This window comes from Melanerpes formicivorus, unplaced genomic scaffold (genome assembly GCF_026170545.1).
Source record: "Melanerpes formicivorus ecotype bairdi unplaced genomic scaffold, bMelFor1.0.p_v2 SCAF_93, whole genome shotgun sequence".
Taxonomy (NCBI): domain Eukaryota; kingdom Metazoa; phylum Chordata; class Aves; order Piciformes; family Picidae; genus Melanerpes; species Melanerpes formicivorus.
Genome location: NW_027142445.1, coordinates 2,012,299 through 2,028,018, shown reverse-complemented (window position 1 = coordinate 2,028,018; position 15,720 = coordinate 2,012,299). Strand labels below are relative to the sequence as shown.

General features: G+C 61.2%; 1 protein-coding gene across 1 annotated transcript in view; it reads left to right on the top strand.

Annotated features, from left to right (window-relative positions):
• LOC137455231 (hydrocephalus-inducing protein homolog) overlaps nucleotides 1–13,932 on the top strand; it is a 60,991-nt gene extending 47,059 nt beyond the window's left edge. The window contains exons 43-59 of the mRNA XM_068165852.1: nucleotides 79–238; nucleotides 338–510; nucleotides 933–1,131; nucleotides 1,734–1,833; nucleotides 2,335–2,434; nucleotides 3,509–3,677; nucleotides 4,238–4,476; nucleotides 5,325–5,397; nucleotides 5,661–5,865; nucleotides 6,229–6,467; nucleotides 7,328–7,479; nucleotides 8,489–8,681; nucleotides 9,486–9,591; nucleotides 10,178–10,441; nucleotides 11,058–11,200; nucleotides 11,711–11,929; nucleotides 13,443–13,932. Coding sequence (XP_068021953.1) covers nucleotides 79–238; nucleotides 338–510; nucleotides 933–1,131; nucleotides 1,734–1,833; nucleotides 2,335–2,434; nucleotides 3,509–3,677; nucleotides 4,238–4,476; nucleotides 5,325–5,397; nucleotides 5,661–5,865; nucleotides 6,229–6,467; nucleotides 7,328–7,479; nucleotides 8,489–8,681; nucleotides 9,486–9,591; nucleotides 10,178–10,441; nucleotides 11,058–11,200; nucleotides 11,711–11,929; nucleotides 13,443–13,601 — 2,893 coding nt within the window. The 3' untranslated portion in view covers nucleotides 13,602–13,932. The remainder of the gene's footprint in view (nucleotides 1–78; nucleotides 239–337; nucleotides 511–932; nucleotides 1,132–1,733; nucleotides 1,834–2,334; nucleotides 2,435–3,508; nucleotides 3,678–4,237; nucleotides 4,477–5,324; nucleotides 5,398–5,660; nucleotides 5,866–6,228; nucleotides 6,468–7,327; nucleotides 7,480–8,488; nucleotides 8,682–9,485; nucleotides 9,592–10,177; nucleotides 10,442–11,057; nucleotides 11,201–11,710; nucleotides 11,930–13,442) is intronic.
• The last annotated feature ends 1,788 nt before the right edge of the window (nucleotides 13,933–15,720 follow it).

Below are 15,720 nucleotides of genomic sequence, written 5' to 3'. Positions count from 1 at the left end.
AAGTGCCCCTGGAGGTGAGGCTTTCTCTGAGGCTGCTTGTTGGAGCTGCCCTGCAGCCTTTGCCCCTTCTGTGGCCAGGTCCAAGGCTGTGCTGCAGGCTGGCAACCGCGAGCAGCTCTCCATCCGCAACGTCAGCCCCTGGGAGGCAGAGGTGCACTTCTCCTGGGAGCGGGGTGGCAGCAGGGGCACCTTCCTCTTGGAGCCTGCCAGCATGAAGCTGCAGCCTTATGAGAAGCAGGTAGGGGCCAGGCAGGTGGCAGCAGCAGCAGAGGCCAGGAGCCGTTCCTCCTGCTCACTGGAGGCTCTTCTGTGTTTCTCTTTGCGGGGCTGGGGCCAGGAGCTGAGCGTCTGGGCCTACCCCACTGCAGTTGGCCTGGTGGAGGACAGCCTCATCTGCCGCATCAAGGACAACCCAGAGCCAGTGGTCTTCCAGCTGTGCTGCCAGGGGGTGCAGGTGAAGCTGGAGGTCAGCCCCAGGCAGCTGCATTTCGCCAGGGTGCTTCTGCACAGGTCAGTCAGGCCAGGGGCACTGTGCCGGGGGTGGCTCTGCTGCAACTTGCCTTCCCCTCCCCTTGCCGTGTGGCTGCTGAGATGGGAGCCTGGCCAGCAGCCCTCTGGCTGCCAGCACTTGCCAGCCTCTTGCTCAGCCTTCCTTGCTGCCTTGGAGGTGCCAGGGCAGCCCCCAGCGCTGCTGCCCCGCTGCATTTGCATCTCCCCTGCTGGTGCAGAGGGAGCGGAGGAGCTGCTCTGGCTCTGCCTCCCGTGGCATCCCCTTCTGCCGGCCGGCTCTGCCCCAGGGCCTGGCCTCTGGGGCTTGTGGCAAAGAGCCGAGCCCGAAGGCTGGTTTCAGCGCCGCGGGGAGGGCTGCTGCCGGCGGCAGGGCTGCCGCTGTGCCCCCCAGCAGCTGGCACGGAGCCTTGGTGTCTCTGCAGGGAGCAGAGCAGGATGCTGCTGCTGCGGAACAACTGCCCCCTGCCGGTGGCCTGGAGGCTCAGCGGGCTGGAGAGCCTGGGCCAGAGCTTCTGGGTGTCGCAGAGCCAGGGCACGGTCGGGCCCCGCTCGGAGCTGGCCGTGCAGCTGTGCTTCAGGGCCAGCAAGCCTCTGAGCGTGGAGAAGAAGATCCGCTTGGAGGTGAGGGCGCAGGGCCCTGCCTGGCAGCGCTGGGCAGAGTGCTCTGGGCCCTGCAGCCTGTGCCTGAAGGCCCAAGGAGGAGCCCTCAGCAGATGCCTTTGTCCCCACCTTGCCTGGGCCCTTAGCAGCAAGAGCCCCTGGCTGGAGGATGCTGCTTGGCAATCTCTCAGTGCTGAGCAAGGGCTGAAGGGTGGGGGGCAAGAGGCTGGGGCCAGGCTTTGGCAGCAGTGCCCAGCAACAGGCCGAGGGGCAATGGGCAGAAAGCAGAAGCCAGGAGGTTGCAGCATCTGTCTTGTGAGGCTGCTGGAGCCCTGCAGCTGGCTGCCCAGAGAGCTTGTGGAGTCTCCTGCTCAGGCTCTTAAGGCAGAGCAAAGAAATCTCTGCCTGGGTTTTGCTGCCTGTGGTTGAGAGGCTGCCTTGCAGGGAGGCTGCTGTGTGCTGAGAGAGAGAGTTGGGTGTCATTGCCACCTGCTCTGGGACACCTTGTGGGTGCCTCCCAGGGGCTTTACACACAGCTGCTGGAGACAAGAGCTCCTCAGGTGGTGCCTGCCAGAAACACTGAGGAGAAGGACTCCAGCAGGCTTTGTTTCTTGGTGCCTCAGGTTTCAGATGCAGAAAATGTCCAGGGTGTGGTGCAGGTGGAGAACATCCAGGTCCTGGCCGAGGCCTACGAAGTTGCTCTGAACATCACCCTGCCTGAAGGTCAGTGGCTGGCCCCAGAGCAGAGGAGTTCAGATGGATTGCATGGCCTTGGCAAGGGGGGAGGGGATGGGAGGGGACAGCAGTGCAGTCTGGCACGGATCCATGACACAGGCCTCTTGCCAGCTGTGTGGAGTAAAGCCCTGTCAGGCCACACAGAGCTTTGCCTCTCTCATCTCTGGCCCTTGCAGTGTGCCCCTTCCTGTTGGTTTGATGTGGGGGCTTTGGAGCAGCAGGGGTGTGCAGAAGCAGCTGGCAGCTGCTGAGGGCTCAGCACAGCACATCAAGTGGTTGGAGCTGTGCTTGGAAGCAGGGAGGTGGAGGCTGAGCTCCTTGGCTGCCAAGCCCTGCAGCTCCTCTCTCAAGAAGAAGAGAAAGGGCAGCAAAGGAGCCAGGGCAAAGTTGCAAGGCTGGCAAGTTGCTGAGCAGGGCTTGGTCCCAGCTGAGATCTCCAAATGTTTGTCTCCTCCCCATCCCCTCCCTCGCTCTGGGGGTGTCCTGCAGGTGCAGAGGGCTGCCTGGACTTTGGAGTCCTGAACGTCCTGGGGAGTGCCAAGCAAGTGCTGACCCTGAGGAACCAAGGGCAGTGCAAGCTTGCATACAGGTTGGTCCAGCTGCCTGCTCTGGGAGTGCCTGGGGCCACCACCTGCCCAGGCCTGCAGTCTGCTCCTCTGCATGGCTGGAGGCTGTTGCCCTGCTGGGGGTGAGCACTGGCACTGTCCTGAGCTCCAGGCTCCAGCCACAGCCCAGTTGCTCACAGCTCAGCAGGCAGCAGAAGGAGAGACCCAGCCCCTGGGCTCTGTGGTGCAGGAAGAAGAGTGTGGCCAGCAGGTCAGGGGACATTCTCCTCTGCCTTTCCTCTGCCCTAGGGAGAGCACATCTGGAGTCCTGCCTCCAGGTCTGGGCTCCCCAGTTCAAGAGAGACTGGGAACTGCTGGGGAGAGGCCAGCAGAGACTAGAGAGATGCTGAGGGGCCTGGAGCAGCTCTGTGAGGAGCAAAGGCCGAGAGCCCTGGGGCTGAGAGCCTGGAGAAGAGCAGCCCCAGAGGGGAGCTGAGCAATGCTCAGCAAAAGACAAAGGAGCTGTGGGGGGCAAGAGGCTGGGGCCAGGCTCTGCTCAGTGGTGCCCTGGGACAGGACAGGGGGCAGTGGGCACAAAGTGGAGCCCAGGAGGTTCCATGTGAGCAGGAGGAGAAAGTTGTTTGGTGTGAGGGTGCTGGAGGCCTGGAGCAGGCTGCCCAGAGAGGTTGTGGAGTCTGCTGGTGTGGAGAGCTTCCAACCCTCCCTGGGCACTGTGCTGCTGGGCAAGCTGCTGTGGGTGCCCTGCTGGAGCAGGGGCTTGGACTGATGATGCCCAGAGGTCCCTTCCAACCCCTCCATGCTGGGTTCCAGGGTTCTGTGCCCCTGAAGTCGAGGCCAGTCCCTGCTGAGCTCTGTTGCCCTCCTTCCAGGGCCAAGTCCTTTCTCTTCAGGAGACTCTTTAGAGCAGGATGAAAAGCCTGGGGGTGGAGGGCAGCTGGCAGCACTCAGCACTGCCTGGCTCTGCCAGGAGCTGGGGCTGGCCTCTTGCCTTTTGTTGCTTGTCACTGGTGCCATGCCCAGTGCTGGCTGTGCTGCTGGCCCCTGGGCTGCTCACTGCAGAGATCTTCTCCTCCCTTCCTCCTTCCTTCCCTGCCCAGGTTCAGGCTGCGTCCCGCAGGCCCCAGCACCCAGGACCTGGCCTCCCACTTCACTGTGCAGCCCCAGCAGGGCCTGCTGCCTCTCTCTGAGCGCCCTGTCGCTGTCCAGCTGCTCTTCCACCCTCAGAGGGAGCTCAGCATTGAGGACAAAGCCGTGCTGCTGTGCCAGGTGAGCTGCCTGGGGCGGGCAGGGTGAGCACAGCCGGGCTGAGGGGGGCAGGAGGACATGGCTCTGCTGGAAGGAGAGCTTCAGCTGGGGACTCTTCTCTCCTCTGTGCACAGCAAAGGCTTTCAGAAAGCAGCTGTGCTCCTTCCTCCCTGCCAGGGCCTGGAGGGGCCAGGAAGAAAGCTGGGGCCAGACTTTTGCCCAGGGCTGATGCTTTGGAAGTAGAAGAGGGAGATTGAGGCTGGAGAGGAGGAGGAGGAGGAAATGTTTGACACTGAGGGGGGAGAGAGCCTGGGCCAGGCTGGGCAGAGAGGGGGGAGCTGCCCCATCCCTGGGAGCGTTGCAGGGCAGGCTGTCTGGGGCTCTGGAGCACCTGCTGTGGTGCTGCTCAGCTGAGCAGCTGCTGAGGGCCTGCAGGGAGGTTGAGCAATGACTCTTCCAAGGCCTTCCAGGCTGGGCAGAGAGGCTGGAAATGCAGCTCTGGAGGAGGCCTCCAAAGCAGGGCAGGAGTTGCTGGGCGGCTGGGCTGTGCTGCCAGGACAGAGGCCGCTCTCTGCTTGCAGGTGCTGGAGCCCAGCCTGCGTGCAGGAGGGGAGCCCATGGCCAGCATCCCAGTGAGGCTCTCAGCCAGAGCTGTGCTCAGCCAGTACAGCATCAGCCCTGCGGCGCTGCTCGACTGCGGGGCCATGGCCAGCGGCACCAGGAGAGCCTGCAGCTTCCTGCTGCACAACACAGGCCTCCTGCCCTTCCAGTTCCTCATCTGCAGAGCAGAGCAGGGGGCAGCTGAGCCCACAGAGCAAGGGTGAGAGAAGGCCTGCAGCAGCCTTCCTGCTGGAGGGGGCCCCACAGCAGGGCTGGGCTGTGGCAGGCAGGACACACAACCAGGCTGCGCTGTGCCTCCTGGCCTCGGCTTTGGCTTCCTGGCTCCCAGGCCATTGAGGTGCTGGAGTGTGGCCAGAGCAGGGCAAGAGGGCTGCTGAGGGGCCTGGAGCACGTGGGCTGTGAGGAGCAGCTGAGGGAGCTGGGGGAGGGCTTCAGCCTGGAGAAGAGGAGGCTCAGGGGAGCCCTTCTGGCTCTCTCCAACTGCCTGCAGGGAGCTTGGAGCCAGGTGGGGCTTGGTGATTTCTCCCAAGCGACAGGAGAAGAGGAAAAGGCCTCAGGTTGTGCCAGGGGAGGGTTAGGGTGGCCATGAGGAAGAACTTCTTCCCCTGGAAGGTTGTCAAGGCCTGGCCCAGGCTGCCCAGGCCAGTGGTGGAGTCCCTGTCCCTGTCCCTGGAGGGCTTTCAAAGCTGCTGCTGAGGGCCATGGAACAGTGGTGCTCTGGTAGTGCTGGGCTCAGGGCTGGACTGGATGATCTGCAAGGTCCCTTCCAGCCAAGCAAGTCCATCTCCTGTGAGCCCTGGCTTATTGCCTGCCTGTGCAGCTGGCTTGTGAGCAGGGTGTAGAAAGAGGCCCCAGGATCCTCCTGGGGATCCTCCTGGCCCTGGGGCTGGAGCCCATCTGTCCATCAGCTGCAGGCACAGGTGGTGCAGGGGGCATGAAGAGCAGGAGGACTTTCCTGCAGGGGGAGGAAGCTTTGGCTTTGCAGGGGGGCAGGAGGAGCTCAGCCTGAGGGATGTTCTCTGCTCTCCCCTCTGGTGCACCCCAAAGGAAGTCCTCCCAGGCCCAGCGGAGGCAGAGCTTGGAGGGAACCTCTGCTGCAGCCAGGCTGAGCTGCAGGCAGGTGAGTGGCTGCTGCTGCCCAGCACAGGCTCCTCCACACTGTGCCCAGGCTGGGGGCTTGTCCCCATGGCGTGGGACACGCTCTGCATGCTGGGCCTGCACCTCTGCTTGGCTTCTTTCTCCCCTCCTGGGCTGTGCTCTGGGCCACGGAGTCCTCCCTGCCTGCCCTGGGCCCAGCTGCAGGCCGAGGCCTGGAGTCCTCCTTGCTGGGAGGCTGAGGGGGAGGCTGTTGGCCATCAGCCTCTGCTGGCTCTCTCTCTGCAGGCTGGCCTCACCCTGGGCATGTTCACTGTGTCCCCTGCCTTTGGCTGCATCCTTGCTGGGGAGCAGCAGCTGGTGAGAGTGGATTGCGCCGCGGGGCCGCCAGGGCCGTGCCAGGAGCAGCTGCTCATCGACATCAGCCACAGGGACCCCAGGGACAACCCTCTTGGCATCCCCTACACCCTGCTGGCCGAGTCCTGCCTTCCAGGTAGGTGCTGCCCACAGCTGCCTGGGGCCAGGCTGCTGCTGCTCAGCACCCAGCCTCAGTCCTGGCAGAGAGCAGCCAGCCTGAGCCCGAGCTCCCCTCTCAGCCTCCTCGCCGGTTCTGGTCAGCTCCAGCAGTGGGAGAGGCTGGGAGGGCTGCATGGAAGGAGCAGAAGAAAGCCTTTGGTGCTCAGGGTGCCTGAGCTCCCTCCTGACAGGCAGCTCCCCTAGCCAGGGCTGGCTTTGGCAGCTGCCTGGGCAGAAAGGGCTTCTCCAAGGGCGGGAGAGGCCCCCAGGGGGCCCCAGGGGCAGCCCAGCAGGAAGCTTCTCCTTGCTCAGCCCTCCCTCTGCTCTGCTTCGCTCGCAGCCTTCGTGGTCGATGACATCGAGGCCATCTTTGAGGGGCACCAGATCTGCAGCAGCAGCAACCTCTGCCCAGGCCTGCAGAGAGGGCAGGAGCAGCAGGGAGTGTTCCTCACCGACCAGAGGAAGTTCCTCTTCCCTGACGTGCTGGTGGGGCAGCGGGCCACGGCGCGCTTCAGCATCTGCAACAGGAACAGAGTCCCCTGTGATGTGCTGCTCTCCATCAAAGCCAGCCCCAGGAAGGTAGGGACAGGAGGCCTTGGGCACTCTGCAGCCTGCCTGACAGCTGCCCTCTTCCCCAGCCTCATGGCTTCCTCTTGCCCAGGCTAGGCCAGCTCAGCTGACAGCTGGGCTGCATTCAGCGTGTCCCAGGCAAGGCTTTAGCTCAAGGCCCCTGGGTGCTTGGGGGGAGAGCTGGGGCCTTGTGAGCCTCTCCTGGAAGCACAGAGAGAGGAGGAGCTTGCCCTCAACTTTGAGCCAGGGCTCCCAGCAGAGCCTTTTGGGGGGGGCTCAGCCTCTTCTCCCAGGGAGCAGGTGCTGGGACAAGAGGCCATGGCCTCAGGTTGTGCCAGGGGAGGGTTAGGTTGGACACGAGGAGCAATTTCCTCCCCTGGAGGCTTCTCAAGGCCTGGCCCAGGCTGCCCAAGGCATCTGCAGGGGGGTTTCAAAGCTGTGGAGCTGGGGTGCTGAGGGCCATGGTTTGGTGGGGAGCTGGCAGTGCTGGCTCCTGGCTTGGCTTGAGGATCCTAAAGGCCTCTTCCAAGCCAAGCCATTCTCTGATTGCCTGAGGCTCCCTGCTCTTTGCCCCTGCTCTTTAGAGGCCAGGGGCAGGGTCTTTGCAGGGCTCTCCATGCAGTCCCCACCTCCCATCTGTGCTGGGGCTCTGCCCAGTGCTCAAAGCAAGCTTTGCACTCCTGGGCTTGCTGGCAGCCCCCTGGCTCAGCACTGCTTGGGGTTACCCCCCTGAGATGGAAAGAGCCTGTCCAAGGCAACAGGCAGGGGGCCAGACTGCCTGGGGCTGCTCCTCCTCATCCATGCATGGCTGAGGCAGCAGCACCTGGGGAGGAGCTTCCTCCTAAGCCTCCTCTCTTGGCTCCCCCAAGCTGAAGAGCCGCCCTGGCCAGGTGTTCCAGGTGGATCCTGCCCAGCTGTGTGTGCCCAGCTGCTCCCAGGCCTTTGCCACTGTCACCTTCAGCCCACAGAAGGTGCAGAGGTACCAGTGCACCTTTGAGGCCTGCCTTGATGCTCAGAGAAGGTAAGTCACCTCAGGAGAGCTTGGGAGGGAGCTTCCTGACGGCTTCTGGCTCTTGGAGTGGCCTTGGGCAGAGTGCTTAGCACCCCAGCAGGGAGGGGTTTGGAAGGGACCTGTGGGGCTCAGCCAGCCCAACCCCCCTGCCTGAGCAGGGCCCCCACAGCAGCTTGCCCAGGATCCCAGGGTGCAGGGGGGGTTGGAATCTCTGCAGAGGAGACTCCCCAAGCTCTCTGGGCAGCCTGCTGCAGGGCTCCAGCAGCCTCCCCCTCAAGATCCCCTCTGGGGCTGCTCTTCTCCAGGCTCAGCAGCCCCAGGGCTCTCAGCCTCTGCTGCCCACAGGGATGCTGCAGGGAAATCAGCAGCTGTGGCTCTGAGCTCCAGCAGAGCAGGGAAGGCAATGTCCTGCTGCAGCCTGCAGCAGGGACTGTGAGGGCAGTGGGACATTGACCCAGGCTGCCCAGAGAGGTGGGAGCCAGCAGGGGGTGGGGGACTCGGGCAGCAGTGGAGCTGTGCAGCTCCAGCTGAGCTGGAGCTTGCCAAGGACAAAGGATTGGCTGCAGTGGCTCTGTGCCCCGAGGCAGCTGCCCTTGCTGCCTCCTTGCTGCTGTGCTGAGGAGGTGATCTGCTGGATCTCCTGGGGGGCACGAAGAGCTCTGGTGCTGAAGGAGCCATTGGCTCCCCTCTGACAGAGCTCAGCTCCTCTGCCCTGGGCCCCCTGTGTGGCCTGGGCCTGCCCTGCCCTGGCCCAGCCCTTGAGTGGCTGAGCTGGGGCCAGGTCCAGCAGCTTGCTGCCCTGAGGAGCAGCTCCTTGGAGATCAGCTCCCTGCTGGGGTCACTGAGTTGTGCCTCTGGCTTGGCCACTTCCTGCCGCTCTGCTCCTGCTGCGGGAGGAGAGGAGCCAGGGGGAGCTGTGTCCTGGGGGCCAGGAGCCCCAGGCAGGGCAAGGGCAGCAGCTGGCCCTGGCCTCCCTGCTTGCCAAGTGAGCAATGGCTCTGCTGCCCCTCTCCTGCAGCCCTGCAGCAGGCAGAGCACAGAGCCTGAGCTTCGAGATCAGCGGCGAGGGGAAGGTGCCGGAGGTGAGGGTCCTGCGCCCGGCGCGGAGGGACAGGAGAGGGAACCCCCTGCTGCTCTTCAGGAAGCTGCCCCTGGGGGCCTGGGAGAAGCTGCCCCTGGTCCTGCAGAACTCTGGCCCTGTCCCTGCCCAGGTGAGCAGCTGCTGAGGGAACTCTGCTCGGGGAACAAGGCTGCTGCTGGGGAGGAGAGGGCCCAGCGCAGCCGGGGGGGTGGGCAGGTGCCCCACGGCTCTGCAGGTGCCCTTGGAGCCCAAAGGAAAGCCTTGGCTTGTGCTCAGAGCCCCTCTGTGGCAGGAGGACGACCTCCTGAGCTTCTGCTGTGGCAAAGCAGTGGGCAGAGGCCTGTTGCCAGCAGCTGCCTCCAGGAAGGTGCCCTCAGCCCTTCCCTTGTGTCCTCCTCTCCTTGGCCTCGGCTGCTGCTGGCCTTGCCGCTCCTGAGCCAGCCCTGGGGCTTGTGCTGCTTCCTTGCTCCCTGCCTCAGGGAACAGCCTGGGAAGGGGCCTCAGACAGTCTGCTGGAAGCCCCTGGCTGCCTTCTGCTTGCCAGGAAGGGAGTTCCTCTGAGAGAGGCTTTGGAGGGGCAGGGCTTCCCCAGGCTCCCTTCTCCCCTTTTGGCTGGGCTGGAGGTCATCCTCCTGTCCTGCTGGCACTGGCTTGGCTCTGCTCCTGCTTTACCAGGCTCTGCTGAGCCTCACTTGTGGTTTAGTCCCCTTGTGCTCCTCACTTTGGGCCCTCCTGTCCTGCCTGCTGCTGTTTCCATCAGCTCCCAGGGGCTGTGGAGCCTTGGCTTTGGTCTGGTTTCACTCCAGCCTTGTGCTCAGAGCTGTGTTGGAAGGGGGGCAGCACCCTGGGCTCCCTGTGGTGGGACAGCAGCAGCGTGGGCTCAGGCCCTGGGCCATGCTGTGCCCACCCCAGTGTGCTCCTGCTCTTTTCCCAGGTGCTGCTGGACCTGCTGGATGAGGAGGGAGCTTTCTTCTTGAAAGCCAGGCCCAGCACCAAGTGCCTCTACCAGGCTGTGGGCATGGAGGACTCTGCTGGAGAAGGTGAAGTCCTGGAGCATGAGATGTGCTCACCCCCCCAGGGAGAATTCCTCTCCTGCTGCTGGCTTGGCCAAGCAGCAAGCAGCTGCTGGCCCTGGGTTGTGTCCTGGGGCTCTCTGGGCTCTTGCAGAGGGACTCTCTGCAGGGTTGCTTTCCTTCTGGCAAGCTCTGGGAAGTGTTTCTCTTCCTCTGGACATGGGGGCTTGAGTCCTGGGGGGCTGTCAGCACCTCAGTGGAGCATCTGAGCTCTCTGCTGCTGCAGGTGGGGAGTCCCCAGCCTGGCAGGAGGCAGCCCCTGAGCCCACAGCCAGCCAGCCAAAGCCCAAGGCACTCTCTGAGTCAGCTCTGCTGAAGGCAGGAGCTGGCTGGCTGCAGCTTGAGCCAGAGCTGAGTGCTGAGCTGAGCTGAGGGCAAGCAGCAGGGAGCTTGCTGCTGGGGTCCCAGCCTTGTGAGCCTGGGAGGAAGGTCTGGGAGCATTGGTGAGGCAGGCTGTGCCTAGAGGCAGCTGGGCTTGAAGCTGGGCTTCCTCTTGTGCAGCATGGCAATGTTTGCAGTGCCTCACCTGTCCCTGCTGTCCATCTCTGTGCAGAGAGGAAGCTCCACACTGCTTCCCTGCTCCTGCAGTGTGGGCAGGCAGCAGAACTGGAGGTGCTCTTCAGAGCCAGCCTGCCCCAACGCCTGGAAGGGAAGCTGCAGCTGGCAGTGCTGGACAACCCTGCTGGGGCCAGCACCATCAGGCTGCTGGGGGCAGGCTGCCAGGAGGACTTCAGCCTGGACAACATCCAGGGGCTGGTGGCAGACAGGGAGGAGGAGAACCTCCCTGAGAGCAGCCTGGAGGAGGACAGCCTGGAGGGTAAGAGGAGAGGCTGCCAGGCCGGAGCAGGGCACAGGAATCTGCAGGGCTGGGCTCAGGCTGTGCCGGCGCAGGGCTGGCCCAGATTTAGCAGCCAGCTGCTGTCCCCTGCTGGAGCCTGCAGAGCAGCCTTGCTTGGCAGCCCCAGGGAAGCTGGCCTGCCCAGGCAGGAGCTTGCAGGCCAGCAGGGAGGGCTCCCAGAGAGCAGCTTTGGGCTGAGGACCTCTGCAAGGAGGCCTGCCAGCCCCCGGGGTGCTGTGCAGAGCACAGCTGATCCTCTGTGTCCTCTGGGGGTGGACTGCTGCTGGCTAAGGAATTGCTCACAGCCAGAGGGCAGTGATCAGCAGTGTCCAGATGGAGACTGGGGACGAGGGGTGTCCCTCAGGGCTCCATGCTGGGCCCAGAGCAGCCCTGCAGAGAAGGCCTTGGGGGTGCAGAGGGTGAAAGTCTGCCCAGGAGCTGCCCCCTGAGCTCACAGCCCAGGCCCAGCCACGTCCTGGGCTGCAGGTGCCAGAGGAAGGAAGGCTTGGAGAAGGCAGAGCCCTGAGTGGCTGTGGTGTAAGGGGGCAGCTGGGTCTGCCTGCACACTGAGACCTTTCTCTCTCCCTGCCAACAGCTGCCCCAGGGCACCACATCCAGTTTGGGGCCTGTGCCCTGGGCACCCCCTGCTCCGTGACCTTCAGCCTCACCAACCGCAGCAGGGAGCAGGCCCTGCGCTTCCAGTGGCTGCCTGAGGCCCCCTTCCACTTCTGCCCCCAGGTGAGCCTGGCTGTCTCTGCCCCCCTGCTGCCCACCCTCTGCCTGGCTGTCTCTGTCCCCCTGCTGCCCACCCCATGCCTGGCTGTCTCTGCCCCCCTGCTGCCCACCCCCTGCCTGGCTGTCTCTGCCCCCCTGCTGCCCACCCCCTGCCTGGCTGTCTCTGCCCCCCTGCTGCCCAGCCCCTGCCTGGCAGCTTCCCAGGAGCTACTGGGGAGCCACCAGGGAGCAGTGAGAGCTCCTTTCAGTGCCACCCAGGAGATGCCCTCCCTGGTTTGCTGGGGCCAGAAGAGGCTCCATGCTGTGGGAGGTGGCATCCTGTGGTGCTGTTCCTCTCTAGCAAAGCCCAGATGAATACTCAGTCAGATGCAGTTTCACACAGTCCCAGCATGCTGGGGTTGGAAGGGACCTCTGGGCATCATCAGTCCAAGCCCCTGCTCCAGCAGGGCACCCACAGCCTGCCTGGCCTTGGCAGTGATCCCAGGTTGGTCTTGGCTCTCTGCTTCTCCCTAGGTGGGGCACCTGCATGCTGGCTGTGCCAAAGATGTTACAGTCACCTTGCAGTCAGCAGTGGAGGTCACCTTCCAGAGGCACCCTGTGAGGTGTCTCCTGTCCAGGATCTGCTTCCAGCTGCCCCCAGAGGAGGTCCCTGACTGGGACGACCGCCTGGGCACCCTCAAGTGGGTGGATACCACCAGGGCCCCAGGTGCCAGCTGGCCTCTCAAGAAGAAGGTGAGAAGCACAGCAGCCAAAGCTCCCTGAGCTGCCCCAAGAGGAGCTGCTGCTGGCAGCAGATCTCCCTCTCTGCTGGCCAAGAGCTGCTCTTCCTCCTGGCACTGACTCCATCCCTGAGGGCAAGCAGCAGAGTGTGTGAGAGGGGAGGAGGCTGCTGGGGGCTCTGAGGGCTCAGCCAAGGTGGGGAAGTCTCTGACAAGAGAGGCTTTGGCCACAGGCAAAGCCTAAGCCAAGAGCTGAAGTGTTGCAGCCTGTGTTGGGTGGGAGCTCACAGTTTTGAACACATTTGCCCAGCCTGCTGCAGCTTGGAAGGGCCCTCTGGAGCTCAGCCAGTCCAAGCCCCTGCTCAAGCAGGGCACCCCCAGCAGCTTGCCCAGCAGCACAGGGGCCGGGGGGGTGGGGAGCTGTGCAGAGAAGGAGATTGCACAACCCCTCTGGGCAGCCTGCTCCAGGCCTCCAGCACCCTCACCCCAAAGCCTCTTCTCCTCCTGGGTGCCAGTTTGTGCCCATTGCCCCTTGTCTGTCCCTGGGCACCACTGAGCAGAGTCTGGCCCCAGCCCCTTGCCTCCTACCCCCTGCCCTCCACTTGAGCTGTTGGTCAGCACTGAGCAGATCTCCATTCCCTGGAGGGCAGATCTCTCTCTCTGGTTCAGTGCCTTTGCACTCCCAAGGAGTTCAAGGCCCTGCTGCTTGCTTTGGGGTGCAGAGCAGCAGCAGCAGCACTCTGCTGTGTGTGCTGAGCAGCTCCCTGGCCCCTTGGGGCTGAGCTCTGAGCCTTGTCTGCACCAAGCAGGGCAGCAGAGTTGGCCAGGCCTCTGGAGAAGAGGGCTGATGCTTGGCCTCCACAGGCATCCAGGTCTTTCCCAACCCAACCCTCCTCTGCTGTTGGCTGTGGGCTCTCTGCTGGGGGGATCTCAGCAGCAGCTCCTGCTCTGCCTTTCCTGCTTGTCCAACACACTGCTCTTGGCTGCTGCCTCTGCCCCAGCTGCTGAGCCATTGTCAGACCTGGGCCCCAAAGCTTCTTGCCCAGCAGAGGGACAGCACTCAGAGACTTCCCAAAGGAGTTGGTTCCCAGCCCCCAGTGCCCTTTCCCAGCCCCCAGCAGCGTGGCTGATGCCCCACAGGAGACTTCTCTCTGGGAAATCCTTGCTGCTAGGACAGGAAGGAAAAGGAGCTGCTGGAGCTGCTCCTTCTTGGGCTGCTCCAGCCCCAGAGCTCCAGGAGGGAAACTGACTCCTGCAGGAGAGGCTGCTGGCTTTCTAGGGGCCAGGAAAAGCAAGGTCAGGCCCTGGGAGCCAGGGGCAGTCCCCAGGGCTGTGTTTGCAGCGCTGGTGGCTTTGGCCAGCAGCTGACCCCCAGCCTCCAGCAGTAGGCTCTCCTGCTGCCCTCTCTGGGGGCTGAGGCCTGGGGATGGCCTTGGTGGCCCCTGGGTGTGGCTGCTGCTGGAGGCTCCCTGCTCAGCCTGGCTCTCTGGGCTCTGCTCAGTGACTCTTCCCTCTTCTCTTGGCAGGTGCTGGAGCCAGAGGCAGAGCCAGCTCACACTGTGCTGGAGGGCAGCAGCCGCGAGGTGCAGCTTCTCCTCAGCGCTGTTGTCACCGGCGCTGAGCTCCAGCTGCCCCCAGAGGAGCTGGGGAAGCCTTCCTCTGCCTCCAACCCATTCAGAACATAAGGCTCCTCCTGCTTCAGAGGCAGGTTGGAAACATGGAGCTGAGTCACCAAGGAGTCAAGATCATTTCCCCTCGTACTTGTGACAATTCCATAGTCATTCTGGAGCATGTAATGCCAGCATTTGTCATTCATCACTTTCTGTCAGAGAATGTCTGTCTCTTTTGTTGTCCTTCTTGTTCACTATTTAATTTGTCAGTAGTTTGTGGTGTGGGTTTTTTATGTGATTAAAAAACACCATAATAAATATGACATCAAACAAATCATTCAGAGCTAGCCAAGGATCTGTAACACAGCTCCACATCTCTAGTAGAAAGGAACGTCTCTTTGCTTTCAATACAGGCAAGCCAATCCATTACGAACTGAGACCACACCTAAGCCTCTGCTTCCTTCTCTTCTCCCCAGACTCCATGTGAACAATCAGAGTGCTTTATGCTTGTGTGTGTGCCAGTGCCTATTAAATATGCAAACTAATACAACACTAAAACTCCCGCCATTACCACGTTCAAATCCTCCCTTCACTTGCAAATCAATTTATCTGCCTACAGCTCTGTCCCAGTCTGTGAATAACCCTCCTGCAGCAGACTGCTCCACCTCCAGCCAAAGAATCCAGAGCAAACCCACTTTGCTAAGGGTGTTTAAGTACCAACAGCTAGGACATTATCTTCTTATCACACCGTAGAACAGGGGGTAAGACAACAAAAGCAGCAGCAGGACGACAGCTCTTGTTCTCGCTTCGACACAACTTGCTGCCTTAAACAGCCTGAGCACTCTCTGATGGCTTTCGTTGCTACTTCAGTTCATCACAAAACAGAGGTGTTCAGCCAAATCCTGCTTCCCAGCACACTTAGTATGATTATCCTCAGGCTCCTTTTTCTTCCCACAGTCTGCATATGATTCACATGAAGTATGCAGAATAAATGGGATCTCTTTATATGCACCTAAAGACCCTCTAATGATTTACTGCAGCACTGGTTGTGGAAGGTTGCTGCAGTCTGTAGCTGCAGTCTAAGCAAAGCAGTGTCACTTATCAAAAGGAACTAAGAAGTGCTCCTCTTTAACCCAGCAGTGTGCACCAGGAATGAAGAAGGAAGGGAAAAACAGAAAGAGAAACAATAATGAAAATAAAGAACTAAACCCAAACAAGCCCACAGCAAACCAAACACCCAACCAGCACTTTCAAACATGGCTACTCAGCTTTTGGCTCCCAAGCTGCAGTTCCAAAGGTGCAGCAGTGGGCTGCGTGTTACAGCTGCTGAGCCCACACAAGTCTCAGTGCAGCCAATGGAAATCAGGAGCTTTGAAACTCAGGGCCCTGAATCATGGGATCTAGTTTTAAACGTTCATTTATACCATCCACGAGTCTCTCACTTGTCAGGTGCCTGCAATAACAGACATGCCATTTCATAAGTGTCCTTTGTTTCAACTAAGCCAATGGAAACAAGGAAACAAGTAGGAGAAAAGGTCCCAAGGATCCCAGTGCTGCTCTGTCACCAGCAGCAATGCTCTGTAGAGGCATCAAAACCACTGCTGCTGGAAAAAATAAACCAGCCTAAAAGGACCTTTAGGTCTGAAGGAAGTATGAAAAAGTTGGTTTGGGCACTGATGGTTTCAGACCTCAATTATCTCTGTGAATTTACCAGCACTGCCTGAGCCCACTAAGGCTATGGAGAAATGGAAATATTGCCACTGTGGATGCCTGTGCTGGAAAGAAATATTTCCTACAACAATTCATGCTGGGGAAGGGAAAAAAATCATCCTCTTCATTTCAAATGTACAGAACACCTAATCACATTCCCTTTGATATTGATAACTGCCATAAGATATGTTTCCATTGCATGCTGGTGGCTTTTTAATATCAGAGTTGTTAGAGCCGAAATCAACTGGCCTTCCAGAAAGCAAAACCAGCGTCAAACTCAAATGGGATTCCTTACAAAGGTCAGCACATTTACAGGAGAAAAGAGCTTGCCCAGATTGTGTCCCCTGAAGCAGCAGGAACGCAGCCCTTTGATCAAACTCTTCCTTCTTGTATTGAAACAATTATGTTAATGTCATTGCTGTAGAGCCACATGAATCCTTAAAACGAGCCCAGGTAATATCCTTTCTCCTGATTCCAAGGTAAC